Genomic DNA, 21,456 nt, shown 5'->3' with positions numbered 1-21,456 from the left:
AAAGGTTGCTGCTCATGGACAATAACTTTATTTGCCTCCATCCTCCTGCTGGAGCCCGAACTGTGTCCCTGGGGAATGGGGAGTAGTGTTCTGGACTGCATTGGAAAGCAGGAAGTAAAAAAGTTATGCTCCATGGGTAGAAATCCTTTGCCTATGGAAACACTCCATGAGATCCCAGTTTGTGTCTTCATTCTGTGTGAACAACCTTGTAAAACTGGTTTTCTTCCATACAATAGGAGCTCTTTGTTGTTGAGCTCTTTTAAGAAAAGAATCAATATGATAGGAAAGCTCCTTCATCCATCCTTAAGGGCATCAAATTGATTTGCGTTAATTCATCATGTGCATATTTGGCAGACTGTGTGTGTTAGGGGGGCAAACTGTAAGGCTTCTCATAGCCTGAGGATCACAGTTCAGCCAGTTACTGACTCGAGTTTGAGAAGCACTTTTAATCTGCCAATTAATCTGAACTTTAACACCATGAATTAGACCATTGAGTGAACTCTGTGCAGCGCCTCGGTCTGCTGTCAGTGCTTTCAATTTATATCAAAAATCAGAATGATTTGTTGACCTTGACAATTTTTGCGCTTGGCAATCTAGAGAAAATATCTAGGTTAAGTATTTTTAACACTTCCATTTATTCAACTATTTCTAAATCTCTCTTTATTTAGAATGTCAGGTTGAATTGCTGTTGTAGAGACTGACTGACACATAGATTGCTTTCACTCTGTTCCCGTTTTGGGTCTACTTTTCACTATTTTGTTCCTGTCTATCTGGAGTTGTGTGCTCTGGGGCATTTTTCTGTGGTGTGCTGGTTCTGTGTGAACATTGTGACTGCATAGTGAAGTGTAACCTGAGAGGTTTCTTGTATCTGCTCCGAGCATCATGTGGGATGTGCTGTCACAGCAGTATATTTTACTGAACGGTTGTCTAATTTCAGAGTTCTGTTATAAAAGCTAGGACAGGTATACGTATAGCATTTTAGTACTACTACCAAGGGCCCTACTCCATGGCATTTAGAATGCTTAAGTCAAGAGGACTGTGTTGGAGACAAACTGGCAGTGAAGTAAATAGATATTTGCTTTTTAGCCAGACTGTTCTTTTCATGTTAAAGTCTTAGGGCTATTGGGTTTTCAGTTGCTTCTCTGAGAAAGAGCTCATTATCTGTCCCTGCCCAGGATTCTGTCTGCTGTGTGATAAATATGAGGGTAGAGAAAAGAAAAACAAAGAAGGGAAAGAAACTTAACCCAAAAACTGGAGTAAGAAACCTAAAAGGTTAATATGCAATTAAAGGGCCGAACATTAAAAACAAAGTGTAAAAAAATCATAAATCAACATACATGTATTTATTGTTGAAAGCTAAAACCATTTAAGGGCCCATCATAAGCCTCTATCCTATGTAAAATCATAAAACCTCAATGGGAACCCACTCAACTTGACCTGACGCGTTTTGACCTAAATTGGTCGTCTTCAGAGGTCAGAAAGGTAAGTACACATATTGGCTCATAATACAGAACAGAATAAGACAATAGAACAATGCTGGACTACAAGGAAATTTAGTGAAGTGACAAAGGCTTAGAGATATTCTTGAGGCCTCTTGTTCTATATCCTTATGTCTTAATCAAGAGCATACCTATAGCATTAAATGCTATAAGGCTATAGAACAAGAGGCCTCAAGAATATTTCTAAACCTTTGTCACTTCACTAAATTTCCTTGTGGTCCAGCATTGTTCTATTGTTTTATTCTGTTCTGTATTATGAGCCAATATGTGTACTTACCTTTCTGACCTCTGAAGAAGACCAATTTAGGTCAAAATGCGTCAGGTAAAGTTGAGTGGGTTCCCATTGAGGTATTATGATTTTACATAGGATAGAGGCTTATGATGGGCCCTTAAATGGTTTTAGCTTTCAACAATAAATACATGTATGTTGATTTATGATTTTTTACACTTTGTTTTTAATGTTCGGCCCTTTAACTAAATATGAGGGTAACAGGTAACAATCTAGTTGTCTTGTATGGTGGTTATTGATAAATTGTTCTGGTGCGTCTTCTAGCACATATGAACTACATTAAATTATTTCCCTTTCACATTGCTCCCCGGGTCGAGTAACTGCTAGTGCCAAATGATAATGGGTTGAAATAGATTCCTTTAATATTTGTGTATAAAATTGATACATTTCTGTATGTGTCATCAAGATATGGGATTCTGAGCTGCCTTTTGCATTAAGTGAGCTTCCAAGCAGCAGGAAACCAATCCTATTTTTAGTTTCCCCAAGATTAAGGTATATATATAAGGATGAAATAAGATGTATGGAGGGGTGGAGGAAGCTTGGACTGTGGGAATATTAGGGTATCAAAGAAACATAAGCATTCTCATTAATATGCTTGAGATACCAAGTGTCAGAAGCCAAGAAAAAAGTCCATCCAAGTAAATGAGCTTTGATGGGCGTAACTCTGCTTAGAATGGCAACGTCAGTGGTTTGAAAGGAGAAGACTACCCATTTTCTATCTGCTTCCCAAAAGCTTCCTTGTGTGGCTGTTTGAATGGTCATGGTGCTTGACCATCTCTGTGTATCTTTGATGCTGACGACTGAACCTGAGACATTCTGCATGTGACCTATATCCCTCTCTAAAGGGGCCATGGCCCCTTTAAATCAAGAGGACCATTACTCTTTTTAATAATTATTATAATTGGGCATATATAATATCCCTTAGTAGTTGAATGAAAATTCAAATGGATTCCATAAATTGTTCTTACCTATAGCCTAATTTTCAGAGTAACGGACGAACCTCAATACAAACCCTGTAAGTTGGCCTACAAAGACAATTTCAGGCAATGCTGCAGAAGTGTTTGATTATTTTTAATAAGATTACCAAATTGCTACACAGTTTCTATACCAAAAGGGATACAACCATAATTAATACCATGGGACTATAATAAATGAATGTAATAAATTGACACAAATTGGATGACAGTTCATGAAAATAACTGTCAAGGCATTAATATGTGATACAAGTACAATAAGACTTCTAGCTTTTCTTACAGCACCGCATTATGGGCTTCTGTTTATGACAAGATTTCCTTATAGTGTTTTTTCCTTTAATTTCATGCCCTAGTTTGCACAAGTTTCCTGTACTCTGAAGAATCCATGTGGACTGCTATGTTCTATTAATAGGTCTTAATGTAGTTTGCTTCTGAGGATGAACATCTTTTGATTGTGTAGTTCCAGCATCTTCAGTGCTGTTGCTTTTGTGTCCTGGCTAATTCTGATCTATGACTTGGTGCATTTTATAGTTTACTGGGTCCTGTTTTTTGTATCTTGTGGCAAATCTCCTGTAGGATAGTTGTTCAGAGGAGGGATACTTCTGGTGGGAGGAAATGTTTGGTGAGCTGAATTTAACCCACAGGACATACTTGCTCTAGTACCTTTTGTAGACACTCATATCATGACCATAAAGTATATACAGGCTGTATTGTAATACTAGGAGCATGGCCCATTGCAAAGAAAAATACAACGGGCTCTAGAAGGAGGCTCTGGGCGAGTTGCCGCCACCCTTGCTGCCTTTCCACTTACCCAAGTGAAGGCATTGACTCCTCCCCACCTCAAGGGGAGTTGATCTCTGCCATCTAGAGAGCAATTGTAAACCTGAGTGATTTCCAGTGGTTCCCCAGGGGGAAATGGCATTGTACCTGTCTGAGGTCCTTTCCTCCTCAAACCCCACCCTCTCCAGGAATTTCCCACCCCTTAAATCTTCAGGAATTTCCTAACCTGAAGTTGGAAACCCTATCTCCTTCCCTTTATCTGCCCCTCTGACTTCAAGTTTCCATTGCCTTCCCCTTCCCTGCACCTCTACATAGAAAAATGACAATCTTTCTTCACATTGGGGGAAGGGAGGGGGAACCAAAGCATACATCATTCTCCTCTCCTCCTGTGTGATCTGGACAACAACCCTGTGAGGCAGGTTAGGCTGGAAGTGTGTGACTGGTCCAAAATCACCCAGTCAGCTTCCACAGCAAGAACTGGATAGAAGTTGTAATTCTGAGTGATCTCCAGCCCTCACCTGGATGTTGGCAACAGTGGTTCCCCAGGAGGAAAGGCCTTTCCCTCAGGAATTTCCCACCAACCTGGAAAGGTACCACTAAAGACCTCTGGGCGAGTGCCCCCCCCCAGCCTTGCTGTCTTCCCAAGTGAAGGCATTAATTCCCCTCCCCCCACACCTCAACGGGAGCTGATCTCTGCCATCTGGAATTTCCTAACCTGGAACCTCTAAGGAAAAGGACAGTCTTTCTTCACAGTGTGTGTGTGTGGGGGACCAAAGTAGCTGACATAATTCTCCTCATTTCTCTCCCCCCTTGGTCTGAACAACAACCCTGCAAGGCTTCCCTATCTCCTTCTCAGGCAACCATCTTGAGGCGAGGCTGAGGGGAGGAGAGAGAGGAAGTGAAAGGCAGTGAAGGTGGGACAGCCCTGCCCTCTGGATATTGCAGTGGCCTTCAGAGGCTATGTGTGCTGGGAGGCTGTCTGTGTGGGCTGTTGATAGGGCCTTTCATGAGGCTGCAGGAGCTCTGCAGCTCTTTCTGGGGCCAGTTGACAGAGAAGAGCTAAGAGATGTGTCTCTCTCTGAGGCAAGACTGCTTCTGGCAGTTTGTTCAACATTCCTGGGCCTGCAGGAGGCAGGGGCAAGGGAGTCAGCCAATGGGAGGTCAGAGATGGGTAATCGACATGTAATGTACCAATAGTGTGTTCCCACAGTAACTGCCAGAACTAAGATTGGTTGTGTTTTACTGACAGAATCAGCTTTGCTGGCTGGCAAGAGCCACTTGAGCAGGAGGGAGGAGCAGACTCACAGCATGCAAAAGTACTGTACAGTCCCATTGAGCCCCAACAAATCAGGATGGTCAGAATTGCCACCACGCCTGGAGATTTATTTATTACAGATACTAGGCATAAGAAATTTGTCATTCACACACACACACACACACACGTGGCGTAACATGGAAAACTGATCATCATGTTGAATTGAGAATAATTTTCTGATTCACTCCTGTAAGTCATTTCAAGGGCACTGAAAAGCAAACAAATTAGACACAAACATGCATTTGAATGAGTTCTGTGGCTTCATTTTAATTCATTTAAAATGTGCTCTGCTTGTTGCTTGGGGTTAACTCCTGCACATTACCCATGTCTTCTTTAGATAAGACTTGACTGTGTGCCTGTTGGTTATGAATGTATTATAAGCTTTCTTCTCTGAATCTAGTTACATGCGCATGACAGTTCTTGCTGATGTATTATTCAAGTTTGCAAAAATATTTTTAAAAGAGGTGTTTGGTTATATCAAGCACTCCTTTTCAAAAACAAAATATTTCCATCTTTTAGATGGTTGCTCTTGGCTTAATTTAAGAAGGGATTCTTCCAGACAGAGTTTTGTGGCAAATATTATTTCTGGATTTGAGATGCCATAGTTGGCAATAACTTCCATAAATTATTGTGTGAGGGTGTGCTATCGGTAAGGTCAGATGATGGAAATATAATTTTATGTGCTGACAGACACCTCAGCTGTGCAGACCAATTCAACAAATCCTGGAGAGTACGAGAGATTTTGCAGTTAAGACAGTTTCATGTTAAAGTTGCCTGTATTTGTTTCAAACAAACATAGATAAAATCTAGGAATCTGAACTTTGTTTTTTGCAGTTAGCAAAAATGAGCACCAGGACTAGGGATGCCATGAACATCACAGTGAATAAGTTTAGTAGGTGGACGTGCTGTGTTTGACAGCCACAGTCACTCCCGTGGAGCTTCAGATCTGTCTGGTTTACTGCAGCTATTCAGTAACTGTTGAGGTAGAGTTTCATTTCCTCGCCTTGCTTGAAATCTTGCATTTGTCCAGTAGGTGAAATTGATGTTTACTTGGGGTAATGAGGTGATTTGGTCAAGTAATTAAATTACATGAGAGGAAAAACAAACCTCTTGGTTGTGTTTTCACATGTAAAGAATCTTCAGTGCAGACTTTAGTACCAAATGGTTAGGCTTTTTAAAATAAAACAAATATTTATAATAACTGACTTATTTGCTTACTATCTATGTAATTTGCTGCTTAGTGTGTTGTAATTACAGGTATATTAGGGTAGGAGGAAAATTAGAAGAAGAGTTGATTTTTATAACCCACTTTTCTCTACCCCAAGGAGTCTCAAAGCAGCTTATGATCACCTTACCTTCATCTCCCCACAACAGTCACCTTGCGAGTTAGGTGGGGCTGAGAGAGTTCTGAGAGAACTCTGACTGGCCCAGCAGGCTTCATGTGGAGGAGTGGAGAATCAAACCCGGTTTTCCAGATTAGAGTTTGCTGCTGTGAACCACTACACTGCACTGGCTCTACACCAACTAAAACTCTCATCTGGATTTATGAGAATGTGCATGTGTGAAACTCTTCTGGGGGGAAACGCTTCTGCTGATTGCACTATGATGTACTGTTTGAATAAATGAACAGGTGTGAATGAGTCTCAGCGGCCAAATGGCTGATGAAAAATCAGCTCCCTATTTACAATCCGTGAACAGACTGAATATTATGGGGACCCCTCATATGGCACACATCCAACATGCTGTATGAGTTGCACTGGCTCCCAGTGGAGCACTGAACCAAGTTCAAGGCGTTAGTTCTGACTTTTAAGGCCCATAGTGGTCAGGAGCTCACATACCTGGAAGAGTTTTAAGCTCTGAAACTAAAAATCTTCTGGTGATCCCTGGCCTGACAGAGATCTGGATGTCCTAAACTAGAACTGATGGTTTTCACAACCTGAGTGAAAATCTTGGGTGAGCTGTAGGTTATCTAGTTATCTTATGAGTTTTGGAAATTAAGAGCTAGTGCTATAGTAGCTTTTCCCAGAGTCCTGAAAAGTGCTATAATAATTAGAGGGGTACGTACAGTGACTTTGAAGAAATGCACAGTGCAGTATGGTGGGCACTAATTATGCATTGTAATATCTTCTGTGAGACCAACTTCTTTTTATAATTTACAGCTTCCTACATACTGTGCTGAATAGACCTGCTGTAATGTTAGTAATTAGAAAATCGTGTCTTCAAGTATCCTTGCAGTTTTGAAGTGGTTTTTCAGCCTTAACTAACATGCTGATGATAGTGGTGTTTTGTAGCAATTTAAGGAATCACACTAAGTACAGGTGTTTTTTTTTGTAGGTTATCTGTTTTTTAACTTTTCAGCAGATAATTATGGTAATGTATTTGACAACATATAATACTGCTAGGGATAGGTTGACTAGAAGAAAATCTGGCTTACTAACAACTTCTTGCTCCAAAACTACTTATTTAATAATCCTTGTAGATATTCATAGCATCTTAAAACCCCAGCACAATCAAGGCAAGATGGAGATACCTGTGGTTTGGTGAAGTGGATTTCACCATTACTCTTAAGAAGTGTGTGTTTACATGTTTTCTGGGGAGGGGAGTGTTCCTGGCTATGGTTTCCTTGTTGGGTGGTCAAATGTCAGCTGGGGCCAGGAGTGCCTCTTGCTGTTTGGATTGGATATGTTCTTTTATGAAAGATAAGAATCTAGCATTTCCTGAAAATATCTCAGATTCAGTGCTAGATGAGGCTGTCCTGTAATTTGTTTCAAAAACTGTAGCTTGACCTTAATACAAAAGCATGACTTCTAATGGTTTTAATGTTGTCAGCTGCCATGAGACATTATGGTAACTTCAAGAATGAATGTTAACTTTAAAAAAATAATAAATAAAAATTCTAGTAAGACAGCCACGTGCAGCATATTTTTTTCCTGTAGTTTGTGGAACAGTTGATGGAATAAAGAAGAGTTTACTGGCACATTAAAGGTGTGTGGGTAGCAAAATGCTGTTCCAGCCTAAGCTTTCATGGCCCACACAGATGCATCTAAACTCCTGATTATGATTAACAGTTAGCTCTGGACTGAATTCCAGGTGCTGGTTATAACATTTAAGATTTTGTACAATCTGAGTCAAGGAATACTTGAAGATGGTACCTTATCCAATGTATTGAGGACATTTTGATATTGAGAAATGAGGACATCAGTAGTGAGACTGGATATAACCTGTGATAGCTTATTGGTTTGAAATCAGCCAAATAAAAACAATTAGGCAGACCCTTATAGCCCTCTGGCAATGTTATAGAAATATTTACTTTCCATTTGCAACTGTGATGACTATAGTTGGTAGTGATCAGTCTTGCGGGTATGTTTTTAAAAAGTCTATAATGTTCATTGGCTTAGTTTTGAGATGGTAATCACATTAATTCAAATTATTGATTGTCTGAGGATTTGCTAATTACAACGGTTTGTTTGTAAAAGTCATCACTTCAGTGTGATTAGTTTGCATAGCACTTTTGACTATCAGTCTTTTTAGTGATTTAAATAAAGGCAATTTAGGCTTAGCTTTCAAAATTTCCAACTGTTTACCACTGAAAGCAACAGAAAAGGCTATTGTCTTTTAATTTAATAGGTTGGGGTTCTGCACTCTGCATGATTTTAGAATATGTGAGCTTGATTTTTATCAAGGATATTAGTCTTTCTGAGCTTAAGCTACAGAAAAAAACCCTCATTTTATATTAGCTTTAATCCAGTGAGCAGAGCAGCAGTGGCTTAATATTTTAAATGAATGCAGAATGATGCCATGCAGGGATCAAATTAATTCTCTTCCCCTGCATTTCATACATTATTCTCTTTCTTGCTTCTTAAGAATTGTACTTCAGCCTGTATCTCCACCAATGATTACTTGTGTTCTATTTTTAAAAATATCTCTTAAAAATTTAAAAGATGAGCTAGCACTTGCTTGTATACAGTTGCAGACAGGATCCTAATTTTGAGGAATCTGGTTGGGATCTAAGTAATATTTTGTCCAACAGCTCCCTCTTTTGGTGGCTAGGTAGAAGTGACATTGTGGAAACTTCCTGGGTTTCTTTTTAATTAAATATTTTGGCAATTAATTCTGTTGCTCTTGTATTTATCAGGTGCTAGATTAATTCTTGCCCTGATGTAGATGGCCCAATATAACCCAATCTCATCGGATCTTGGAAGCAAAGTAGAGTTGGCTCTGGTTAGTATTTGGATGGGAGACCATGAAGGAAGTGCTGGGTCGATATGCAGAGGAAGGCAATGGCAATTCTGTTAGTCTCTTTCCTCGAAAACCCTATGGGGTTGCCATGAGTTGGCTGAAACTTGATGGCCCTTTATACACACAGATTAATTCTTACCATATTTTGTGGACATGTAGTATTGTATGTTACTTTTGTTTTGGTTGATAACATTTTTGTCTGCTCTTTTTACTCCCATTTTATACTTCTGTCAGTACCAGGCCTTGAATTCAGCAGGAGTTCCCCACCCTACCTGCCTTGTCCATTGAATAGTAGGTGCAGCTGCATGATGAGCTCCACCACCTATTTTTCTACAATATGTGACCCCTGCTCAGTGTCATATAGAAAACTGCTCTTGAAACCAAGGAGAATTTCAAGAAAGTTGGTCATTTATCATAGATGTCTATTGTTTAAAAAAATTCCATTGAATATTGGGTCTCGGTCTTTCTCTCTCTGCATTTTTATTTCTGTTCAATTGTTTATTTTAACAATTAATATATTTACCAGGTTAAGACATTTGGATTTGAGGAATAGTTTGTATATCAAAGTATGTCGTGCCATGTGCATTGCTGACACTAAATATGTAGAACAAAGTTGGAGTCCAGTAGCACCTTTAAGACCAACAACATTTTATTCACAATGTAAGCTTTTGTGTGCTAAAAGCACACTTCACTAGACAACAGTATGGGATGAATTTAGCGGTCTTAAAGGGGCTACTGGACTTCAACTTTGTTCTGTTGTTTCATATGAACATATGAAGCTGCCTTATACTGAATCAGACCTTTGGTCCATCAAAGTAAGTATTGTCTTCTCAGACTGGCAGTGGCTCTCCAGGGTCTCAAGCTGAGGCTTTTCACACCTATTTGCCTGGACCCTTTTTTTTGGAGATGCCAGGGATTGAACCTGGGACCTTCTGCTTCCCAAGCAAATGCTCTACCACTGAGCCACCGTCACTCCCCAACACGACCAACACGACTGCCCATCTAGATCTAACTGAATATGTAGTTAGAAGATGTGTTTTATTTATTTTAAACATTTATATGCTATTTTTTTGCCCTGTCAGATGGCAAACTAGCTAACACTATTAAAAAAAATTGAAGCAAAATCCAATATGAGTTTGTATGCTCTCTAATAAGATGGAAGTATAATATGCGAAGGCCTTCTAGATGAACTTAAAACCCTTTTCTTCTTGAAGTTGAAGGGTCTTCAAACTGGATTGAAATAGGAAATGATGCATGCCATTTGCATTTCTTTGCTTTGGTTGATGGTTTACTTTTGATGTTTTAGGATGGTTGTCTTTCAGTTGTTCTATATTTCAGTTGGTTTGTTAGAAAAACTGAAATTAATTTGTTTCAAATGCCTGTTGGAGCACTTAGAGTCAAGCATCTCTGGAGACTTGTAGGGAGGGAACTGAATAGGGCTTTCTGAATAAAGAATTTCACAGTCTTGTACAGTTAATTATAGAACACTTCTTCATAATGCCACCTTACTATTTGCATTAATTGATATAGTTCAAAGAGTTTTTCTGGACAACTTCAAATTCATTTTAATAAGTATAATAATAAACTAGTAGAAATTGGTTTTTAAATGCTAATTTAAAATGTGTAAATTAGAAAAAAAAGTATGATAATCTGAAAATGTAATAATCTGTGACCACTTATCCTGAGCTGAATAGCCCAGGTTAGCCCAGTCTCATCAGATTTTGAAAGCTAAGCAGGAATGGCCCTGGCTTAATATTTGGTTGTGAGACCTCCAAGGAATACCAAGGTTGTGACATGGAGGCAGACAGTGGCAAACCACCGCTGAATGTCTCTTGCCTTGAAAACCCCATGAGGTCATAAGTTGACTGCGACTTGACAGCAAAACCCCCCAACCACATTAGATTCTCCTGGTCTGTGACCATAAAAATGATTGATTATATTTGTAGAAGCACAATTGAAATCAGTGGGGATTGCATTTCAACAAATATTTAGCTATCTTCTACTTATTGTTATGTCAATACATTTATTAATTATCTTCTATGTATTGTTGCGTATCTCCTGCAAGAATGGAATTTGAATTCTTGTACATGTTTATGTGCTTGTAACTCAGTACATGTGTTAACTGCTTTTTCAGGTCATAGAAACATTATCGAAACTTTCCCGTACTCCTACTGCATTAGCCACCGGAATAAGGTAATATATAATAGTGAATTCAATTTTTATGCTGATTTTTTTTTAAAAAAATATTTATTTCATTTAGCTTATATCCTGCCCTCCCCACTGGAGCAGGTTCAGGGTGGCTTACAAGGCCAACTGGCATAAATTAAAACAATAACACAATTAAAATATCTATTACATTTAAAACATTATTAGGTGCTATATCCAAGACGGCAAAGGTAGCCAGTCTTCATCATATCTTCAACAAGTCCTCCTGATAAGATAGAAGGTCCCAGCTCCACGGTGACTTGTCCTGTACAGTCCAGGTGGTGATATGTGATTTAACAATCAAAGGCTTGGTGGAAGAGCTCCGTCTTACAGGCCCTGTGGAATTGTAGATCCCGCAGGGCCCTAATGTCCTTGGGGAGCTCATTCTCTAGGGCCAGGGATTGAAAGAAGATGTTGAGACCCTGACTGTAGTACTCTCCAGGGAATATATGGGGAAAGGCAGTCCAGTAGGTATGCAGGTCTCTGGCCATGTACGGCTTTTAAAAGTAAAAACCAGCATCTTGAAACGAATCTGCTATGTAATGGGTAACCAGTGCAGTGCTTTCAACTCAGGCTGAATGTGTTCCCATAAGGAGAGGCCCAATAACAGCCTGGCTGCAGCATTCTGCACCAGTTGAAGCGTCCGGATTTGAGACAAGGGCAGTCCAACATAGAGAGTATTACAGTAGTCCAGTCTCAAGGTGACCATAGTGTGGATCACTGTCACTGAGTCTCTAATTTGTCCATAATAACTTCCATGAAAAATTATCAAGCTAATCAATCTACTAGATGAAGTACAGTTAAATTTTGGCTAAAATAATATGTCATCATGTTTTTAGGTAAGAGTTGATGGAGTAATATTCTCTGTCTATACTATGGAAACTGAAAACAAAAATGTACATGGGACAACTGGCAACAATTTATATGTTATATTGCATTTAATGATCATATGTGATTGAACTGTTCAGTTGTATTGCTACTTTTTCTCAAGTATTGTGTTCTATTGCCAACAGGCAAAGAGGTTCTTCCCCCCACCCCCCAATGGATTCTAGGGCAATAAGCACACTAGTGGTAAAGGAAAGGGGTTTTATTGAACTCTGTAATAATGAGATACTGATAAGTCACAAGAATAGACAGAGAATAAACCAGAGAATATACTGATGCCTCTTCTCCTGCAGGAACCCCAAAGAATAACAGGGTACAGACTTCACGTGTTGGCCGTGCTCATTTATTTATTATTTGGTCGATTTATATTCCGCCCTTTCCCATACAGGCTCAGGGCGGATCACAGTCATAATAAAACAATTAAAACACAGTAATAATTTAATAATATACCAATAAAATACAACTACAAAAATATACATAGGCGGGCAGGCACATATTTCAGATAAAACAGATATTTCGGCTTGTAATTTTATAGCCCATTGTGGGGGAGGGTAATAGATGGTAAAAGCAGTAGAATGAAGGGACGTCCGCCTGCCTCAACCGCCTGCCTCAGCACTGCTCTGCAGTCCACCATGAGCTGAGGTTCAGTAGAGAGTTCAAGAAAAACGTTTCCTTCACCACTTGTATGTTTATTGCTCTAAAATTCTTTTGGGGAAAAGAACCTCTGCCTTTTGACAATATAACAAAGACATCTATACTTTTTGATTCGATAAATATGCCAAATCAGGTAATTTTATCTGCTAAGTTAAAAATGAAGAATTTTAGATTTGATAGAAAAGTTTTATATATGTTTTACATTTACTAAAAGTTTTCCTGAACTTTCCATTAAAGATACTTTCCCCAAGATTTCTATAAATTTTTCCACCTGACACAGAGATATTGAGGGGAGGGGGGCTAGTCTCTCAGTCTTGGTTAAGTAGGCTCAAAGGATCATGTGTTCCATCCCCAGCTCCTCCTCCCCTCTGGATTGAATTACTTCCCCCCATTAATGGTGACTAAGCCTGGCATTGGTAGAAATGTTAAGTGTAGCCAGAGTCCCCACTTAATCAAAATTAGAAGACAACTTCAAACTAAAGGGTACTAATGGTTCTATATTTTTCTATTTCTCCCCAATATCTGGCCATTCCTATGTATTGCCATGTATTCTCGTGCCACATTCCCATACTGTACTTTCTGCTGTGTGCTGGGTAGTTATTATGCTACAGAGGGATTAAATGTTTTGGGGATATATTCAAATAACTGTGAAATGATACATTTATCTGCTCCTTTTAGGGATTCCATTGAGCACATGGAGGCAGTGCATGGTCCCCTACCCAGCATATGTTCACATATACAGCCTCTAAACATTTGCTTGGGCTTTCCATATGACATGCTTATGGAAAAAAGAACATTCATGTTGATGCTGTTCCTTATTTTTAATTTTTGTTTCCACAGGCCGTTTCCAACTGAAGAGAGTGTGGATGATGAAGACATCTACAAAGGCCTTCCAGATTTAATAGAGTAGGTTGTAAATTTGTAGTGAGATAATGGTTTCCAAAGTACGACTGCTTACTGAAATCATATAATGGGGTTTTCCACTGTGTAAGATATTATATATTGACTCTGTTGATGCAAAAGCATTTTGGTTTGAAAGCAAGAACCTGTATTGTTGTGCTTGTGACAGTGAAACCTCTGACTCAGATGGCAGATAAAATCATGTACATTTTCAGATGTGTGAAGTAGGGTTGCCAAATCCAAGTCAAGAAATATCTTGGGACTTTGGGGGTGGAGCCAGGAGACTTTGGGGGCGGAGCCAGGAGCAAGGCTGTGACAAGCATAATTGAACTCCAAGGGAGTTCTGGCCATCACATTTAAAGGGACAGCACACCATTTAAAATGTATTCCTTCCATAGGAAATAATTTATTTATTTTATTTTTATTTATTCGGGATTTGTATCCCGCCCTTCCCACGAGTGGCTCAGGGCGGCTTCCAACAATAACAATTTAACAATTTAAATATAAACAATTAAATACTTCACATTTAAACATTAAAACCAATACATTTCAATTCATAAAAACAATGCAGCTTAAAACCAATAACATATCATTTTATATAAACAGATGGCAGGCCAGTTACGTCAGGTTCCATCCCGGCTAGGTGTAGGCTAGCCGGAAGAGGGTCGTCTTACAGGCCCTGCGGAATTGAGCCAAGTCCCGCAGGGCCCTCACCTCTTCCGGCAGCTGATTCCACCAAGTGGGGGCCATAACGGAGAAAGCCCTATCTCGAGTGACTTTCAGGCGGGCTTCTTTTGGCCCGGGGATAGAGAGGAGATTTTGTGTTCCTGACCTCAGTGCTCTCTGGGGAACGTATGGGGAGAGACGGTCCCTCAGGTAGGCAGGTCCCAGGCCATATAGGGCTTTAAAGGTAATAACCAGCACCTTGTACCGGACTCGATACATCACTGGAAGCCAGTGCAGAGTCCGAAGACCCGGCCGAATGTGTCCCCACTTTGGGAGACCCAATAACAGCCGGGCCGCGGCATTCTGCACCAGCTGCAGCTTTCGAGTCCGGGACAGGGGCAGCCCCATGTAGAGGGCATTGCAGTAGTCCAACCTCGAGGTGACCGTAGCATGGATCACTGTTGCTAGGTCGTCGCGCTCCAGGAAGGGGGCCAGCTGCCTTGCCCGCCTAAGATGAAAAAATGCGGACTTGGCAGCGGCTGCTATCTGAGCCTCCATCTTTAAGGAAGGCTCCAACAGCACCCCCAAGCTCCTGACTCTGTCCGCCGCCAATAGCGGCGCACCGTCAAAAGCTGGCAGGGGGATCCCCCCCCCGGGCCGCGGCGACCCAAGCAAAGGACCTCTGTCTTCGTAGGATTTAGCTTCAGCCCACTCAGTCTGAGCCACTCAGCCACGGCCTGTAATGCCCGGTCCAGATTTTCCGGGGCGCAGACCGGCCAGCCGTCCATCAGTAGATAGAGCTGGGTGTCATCAGCATACTGATGACACCCCAGCCCATACCTTCGGGCTATCTGGGCAAGAGGCCGCATGTAGATATTGAATAACATCGGGGAGAGAACCGCCCCCTGGGGCACACCACAATCAAGTGTGCGCCTCTGGGATAGCTCCCCCCCTACTGCGACCTTTTGTCCCCGACCTTCCAGGAAAGAGGAAAGCCACTGTAAGGCCAACCCCTGAATCCCCGCGTCGGCGAGGCGGCACGTCAGTAGCCGATGGTCGACCGTGTCGAACGCCGCCGACAGGTCTAACAGCATCAGCACCGCCGAGCCACCCCGATCCAGATGCCGTTGAAGGTCATCTACTAGGGCGACCAACACTGTCTCCGTCCCGTGTCCCGGGCGGAAGCCGGACTGAAATGGGTCAAGGATGGAAGCGTCCTCCAGGAAATTCTGTAATTGCATCGCCACTGCCCTCTCAATAAGTTTACCCAAAAAGGGCAAATTAGAAACCGGCCGGTAATGTGCCAATTGGGCCGGATCTAAAGATGGTTTTTTTAGGAGGGGACGGACCACAGCCTCTTTGAGTGGCGTTGGAAAGTGCCCTTCCGTTAGGGATCTATTTATGATATCCCGCACAGGATATCTAAGATCCCCCTGGCAAGATTTAATAAGCCAGGAAGGGCATGGGTCCAATTTACAAGTTGTTGGGCGAGCCAATAAGAGAATCCTGTCAACTTCCTCCAGGCTGAGGGGTCTAAAGCCATCCAGAGTATAATCCGAAGACAGGCTCGGGGCCTCAGGTTCGCTAACTGTCTCCAAACTGGCAGGGGGGTCGGGGCGGAGAGGATAATGAGGGATAGGGGCACCTTCTTTTGGGGCTCATAGAATTGGACCCCCTGGTCCAATCGTTTTGAAACTTGGGGGTGCTTTGGGGAGAGACACTAGATACTATACTGAAAATTTGGTGCCTCTACCTCAAAAAACAGCTCCCCCAGAGCCCCCGAAACCTCCAGATCAATTCCCCATTATACCCTATGAGAATCGATCTCCACATAGGAAAAAATGAAGTGCTCAGCAGAGGTTTCCCTCCCCTTTCCCTCCCCCCCACCCCATTTCTGGTGACTCTGAAGCGAGAGATCGGCCTCTCTACTCACGAGTTGCAGCCAACTTCTTCCACGTAACAGAGACACCTCATCCCAAGAGGAAGCCTTTTCAATCGGAGACTGGAGCCTCCGGAGGGGGAAAAAAAATCACATGGTGGCTTTGGGGGCGGGGCTTCCCCCCGCTGGCCAGCTGACTGGGGGCGGGAAGCAGCCTGGGAAAGCGGAAGAACCCCCGCTGGGACCTTGGGATTGGCAAGCCTAGTGTGAAGACAGAAAAAGTTGTCAGTTTGCCTGGGATGAAAGTCTCACAAATGCCCTAGGGATAGAAGAAACTTCATGGATCATACTGAGAACTTGGCTGCTGGGGTTTCAGGAGGCATGGCAGCTAAGAGCCAAACTAAAAATTACAGCTTCTGTGAGTATGTTATGGGTCTCACAAACACATTTGGGCTTAGAGTTACCATTGAGAACTCTTTTTAAAATCATTGTAGGGGGCCCAGTTCAGCCTAGGATCATGAAGGGGGGGTTGGTTCCCCCCCAATTTCTAGTCTAGAAATGGCACAGGGGGTGCTATTTGCCCTGTCTCAGGGGTTTCACATGTACTGAAGCTTGAATGTGGAACTCCTCAGATGGGGCAAATAATGTCTCCCTGGACTGTTTTGGCTCAGGAAAATGGTGCAGGGGAAGCAGTAACCTCTCTTCTCCCCACTCTGTGGTCCCAGATGGTCCCTGAAGCTATTTTAAAAGGAGTTTCCCACTAAAAGAGAGGCTTAGAGGCAGTATGAAAAAAATGTGTAGTGGACTGGAAAAAGAAATGTAAGAAGACAAGGTGTGAAGAAAGTGGTAAAGGTAGCAAGGAATCGAGGGAACTGAAGAAACTGCACAATAATTAAGAGTATTCTGAAGCTGTAACTGTAAGGGGTCATTGAGGGCCCAAAAGCAGTGTGGAAGTCAGAAATAAATGGTGAGGGGTTGAGTGGGGGACTGAACTCAAAACATATATCTGAATGTTCTGCCAATGATTTGGTAAACAGAGAACCCTCATGGTCCCATTCAAAAAATGTTTGGTACATTTTCTTGAACTAAATCTATTAAGATTTATTTCATCTGGAATACAAACATGTCCACAGCTGTATGGGCTAGGCATGTTTGTATGTGAAGCTAGAGGCATTGGAGGGATTTTAGTTGTGAGATCCAAGAGAGTTTTGTGCTCACATTGATCAGAATGTTGAAACCTAGGATTTTATGTCTCCTCCCCACCCCGTTTCTAACTAAGACACAAATGATATGTTTTGTTGCATGATCAATTCAAAAGATTTCTTTCCTTTTCCAAATGTAGCTGGCAGGGCTGCTTTTTTCAGTGAAGGGGGGATGGGAGGGATCATGGAACTGGTTTTTTTTTTTAAAAAAGGTACAATGAGTACAGAAGAGTAATTTTTAATAATGCTTTCTTTTATTGGATTTCTCCATGTGCTTCCTAGTTATGCTTGCTGTTTTTCTGATGTCCCTTCTAACTATTTGAAATCCAGTCTTCAAACATTATTTTACTTTGGCTGGTAGTTATTGCCATCTTGGTTCATTAAGTACTTGGATTGAATTGTATTTCCCAATTATTTTTAGATACCCAAGGTTATGACCTGAATATCGTTTTATCTTGAATGAAACTAAGGCAGCCCAAGTATTTGTGAGCTGTTTTTCCCCAGTTTTTTCCTCCTTTGCTTTAGTTCTTTCAGGCTAATTGATCAAGTAAATAAGTCTGATTTGGTAGTGGGAACACAGTTTTTAAAAAGTAAAACAAATATTGAAACACTGTTGTTTTGGATGATTCATGCTTGATACAAATATAGGTGTGTGCTCTTCCCAAACTCTAGGTGTCTAGTTTAGCTTTCCTATGCCAGATCATTTAAGTCTTATTCAGAGGTGCCCCTCAGCAATGCTATAGATTTGTTCTGGGAACAGTATACAGTAAAATGGGTACCCAGCTTGCTGGGGGAAAAATGTAGATAACTGGGGAAGGCAATGGCAAACCACCCCATAAAAAGTCTGCCAAGAAAATGTCATGATGTGACATCACCCCATGGGTTGGTATTGACTTGGTGCTTGTTCAGGGGACTACCTTTACCTTTTAAACACAATTAGAGAGTGTCTCATTAGAGTCTAGGCTTTTTATTAAAGCATAACTATTTATAGGATTTTAAAGTCATCTTTTAACAATAGCTAACTTTCCCACTTGATTAGGGTGCATTCATTATCTTATAACTTCAAACACCATGTAAAATCATTTATAGTTAAAATAACTTTTAGAATATGTAAAGATTCATGTTACATCATTTTTGCTACTTTTTATCTTAGCAAGTTCTATTTTAAAATATTGATTATAAGTTTTTCATACATATGAATATCTTTTTGTCCAAAACCAATGCTCCTACCTTTGTATCTTATCTTAACCTTCTGTGAAGGTGGGCATTCTTGTAATTCTCAGACACTTCTGCACCTGGGACAAAATGAATTGTATCTATTGATATTGGGTTAGGTGTCTTCTAATCTACCCCAGCCATGTAGATGTTACCAGTTTGTATTCTTACTGTTCCTCAAGGCTATTCTGTTCTGGATCTCTAGAGATTTCCTTCTTGGCAGGCTTCTGTGAAAGGCCAGGTTTTTTCTGTTTATGTGTACTACAACATCCTCTAGGTAGGATCTTTTTGGTCTAGCAACTATTCTCCTATATTTCTGGCCATATCTGTGTCACTGTAACATTTCTGTAAATATAAATAATAATTTCATGAGGATTAATTCTTCCTTACATTTTCAGTACAACATAGTACAGGATACCAACATGTTCCCCAGTTATGAACTTCTCTCTGCTGCTGAAGGAATATACTAGTTAAGGAGGGATGGGGTGATTGATCAGTGTGAAACTCTAGCAGTAGATTCTAAACATTCTTTGAATTAAAAGCTCTATTAAGTGTGCTTAATTTTGTTTTCTTCCTTCTTTCTGCTTTGCCCTTTAGTGAAACTGGTGTGGATGAGGATGAAGACCTTTATGATTGCGTTTACGGCGAGGATGAAGGTGGTGAAGTGTATGAAGACTTAATGAAAGCTGAAGCAGCCCTTCAACCTGTACGATTCACAGTTACTTGAATGAGAACTTAGTCCTAAACAATAGCAGCAATAAAACATTCAGAGTATATTCCAACAAAAATACAACACAATAAGTCCATTTTATTTTAAACAAGAGTGTTAAGTTGCAAATAACAAGTGTTTAACTTTGATTTAGACTGTCTCCTTCATGGGTTTAGTGATAAAAACTCTGCAAGGTTTTCTCTTCAGATTCGGGAGCAAATGAAATTAATAAATATGAAGCAAATTATAAGTTAATTCACATTCTTTTTACGGTTGACACTAGTTCAGCCTTTCTAATGGATAAGAATACTCTGCTGACTACTCTGTGAATTTTGGGATTCCTCCCAGTTTTAAGCATGGTGAGCAGATTAGTCTCATTCCATTATTTTGTTACATTTCATTCTGTGATGCATTTTATTCCTCCTTAATTCTGGTCTATCTAGGATAATTTTTTCTGAGATTCTAGGATTTGCTCATGAGGCACTTTGACAAGGTTTTGAGTGCCTTAATTTTTTTTGCATTGTTTTCCTTCTCATGTGCACATGTAAATGCATAAACATTGCAAAAAAATGCAACCTTGATGTGAAAATAGGATGATTAATTTAGAATGCTAGTTGTATGGTGTTTTTACTAATGAACGGCTGTGCGTATAATCACATCAAGATCTAGAGTTTTGGGGGGCAGTGTTTTATCAAGTAGAATAGCGGAGGGGAGGAAGATACAAATGAATCAAAAGCTGCTGCAAACTGTTTGTGCACAGTACAGAATTTGGCAATAAAAAGCATAATGGAGGATTCCTAATGCATTGGTTCCGTTTTGGAAACAAGACAAGATAATTTGGAACTCCATGATCCAAATGACTGCTCTGATGAAGAGAATATTTGGAAGGATCCCTAACTTCATCATGCAGATGCTGTAGAAGGGATTTAATTAAGCAGAAGCCAAAAAGTAGATTGTATTTCCACTTCATTCCTATAACTGTGCATTGGCATTTATCCTTACCTTAGGCTGGAAGAGGTTCCTGTAACCTAAGAGCCTGTTTATTTGAGGAAGGCTCCTTCATCTTGACTACAGACTGTATTCAGTCAAGTGGCAGGATATGTGCTACTCAATCTAATATGCACACATGGAGTTTGATAGGGAGGTGGCAGAGCTCCAGTGCTCCTCCCCACAATTATCACAGCTACTGTACTAAAGCGATAGTAGCTATGGGGCAGGCTACTTCCCTGTCATCTGTCTTCAGCTGTTATGACAAAAGTTCCTCTGCAGCATCATATGACTTGGCTGCCTCCTGTTGCCCAAATATTAAATAATGGAAAAATTTGGGTGCTGATAATCATAGCTTTGAGACTGTGAGTGCTGATTCTTTCCCAAACCAATATGTTCTAATAGCAAAGCATCTCAGTGCAATGTGTGTTGAATTTACAAGCACCATCTTGTTGATTCACAGAAGTATCCTGAGAATGACATAAGAAGCTGCTGCCTTTCAGAAATCAAACAAACTGAAGAGAAATACACAGAAACATTGGATTCCATAGAAAAGGTAGAGTTGATCAGGACTACCATTTCGGTATGTTGGTAATTGGAGGCGGAGGGATTTCTGGAGGAAGCAGAGTAAAGCTCAGAAGCCTTCCGCAGGATGTAGTCAGGATTATATTACAAAACCTGGTCTTGTGTTTTAAAAGCGTTCATTGAGATTGTTTCCTTATGACAACAATGGCAACATTAAATAAGGCACTCCCCCTTAAGGCTTTTGGCACAATAACGTAGTACATAAAAAAGGTAAAGGTAGTCCCCTGTGCAAGCACTGAGTCATTACCGACTCGTGGGGTGACGTCACATCATGTTTTCTTGGCAGACTTTTTGTTATGAGGTGGTTTTCCATTGCCTTCTCCAATCATCTACACTTTACACCCAGCAAGCTGGGTACTCATTTTATTGACCTCAGAAGGATGGAAGGCTGGGTAAACCTTGAGCTGGCTAGCTGAACTCAGCTTTCACTGGGATCGAACTCAGGTCGTGAGCAGAGCTTGGACTGCAGTACT

General features: G+C 40.8%; 1 protein-coding gene across 1 annotated transcript in view; it reads left to right on the top strand.

Moving 5' to 3' along the window:
• Positions 1 to 21,456, top strand: part of VAV3 (vav guanine nucleotide exchange factor 3) — a 230,022-nt gene that overhangs the window by 64,927 nt on the left and 143,639 nt on the right. Inside the window, exons 3-6 of the mRNA XM_060232308.1 lie at positions 11,231 to 11,289; positions 13,681 to 13,746; positions 19,300 to 19,408; positions 20,862 to 20,954. Coding sequence (XP_060088291.1) covers positions 11,231 to 11,289; positions 13,681 to 13,746; positions 19,300 to 19,408; positions 20,862 to 20,954 — 327 coding nt within the window. The remainder of the gene's footprint in view (positions 1 to 11,230; positions 11,290 to 13,680; positions 13,747 to 19,299; positions 19,409 to 20,861; positions 20,955 to 21,456) is intronic.

Source organism: Heteronotia binoei, chromosome 2, assembly GCF_032191835.1.
Source record: "Heteronotia binoei isolate CCM8104 ecotype False Entrance Well chromosome 2, APGP_CSIRO_Hbin_v1, whole genome shotgun sequence".
In the NCBI taxonomy this organism is placed as follows: Eukaryota; Metazoa; Chordata; class Lepidosauria; order Squamata; family Gekkonidae; genus Heteronotia; species Heteronotia binoei.
This window is presented reverse-complemented; position numbering and strand designations above follow the sequence as displayed.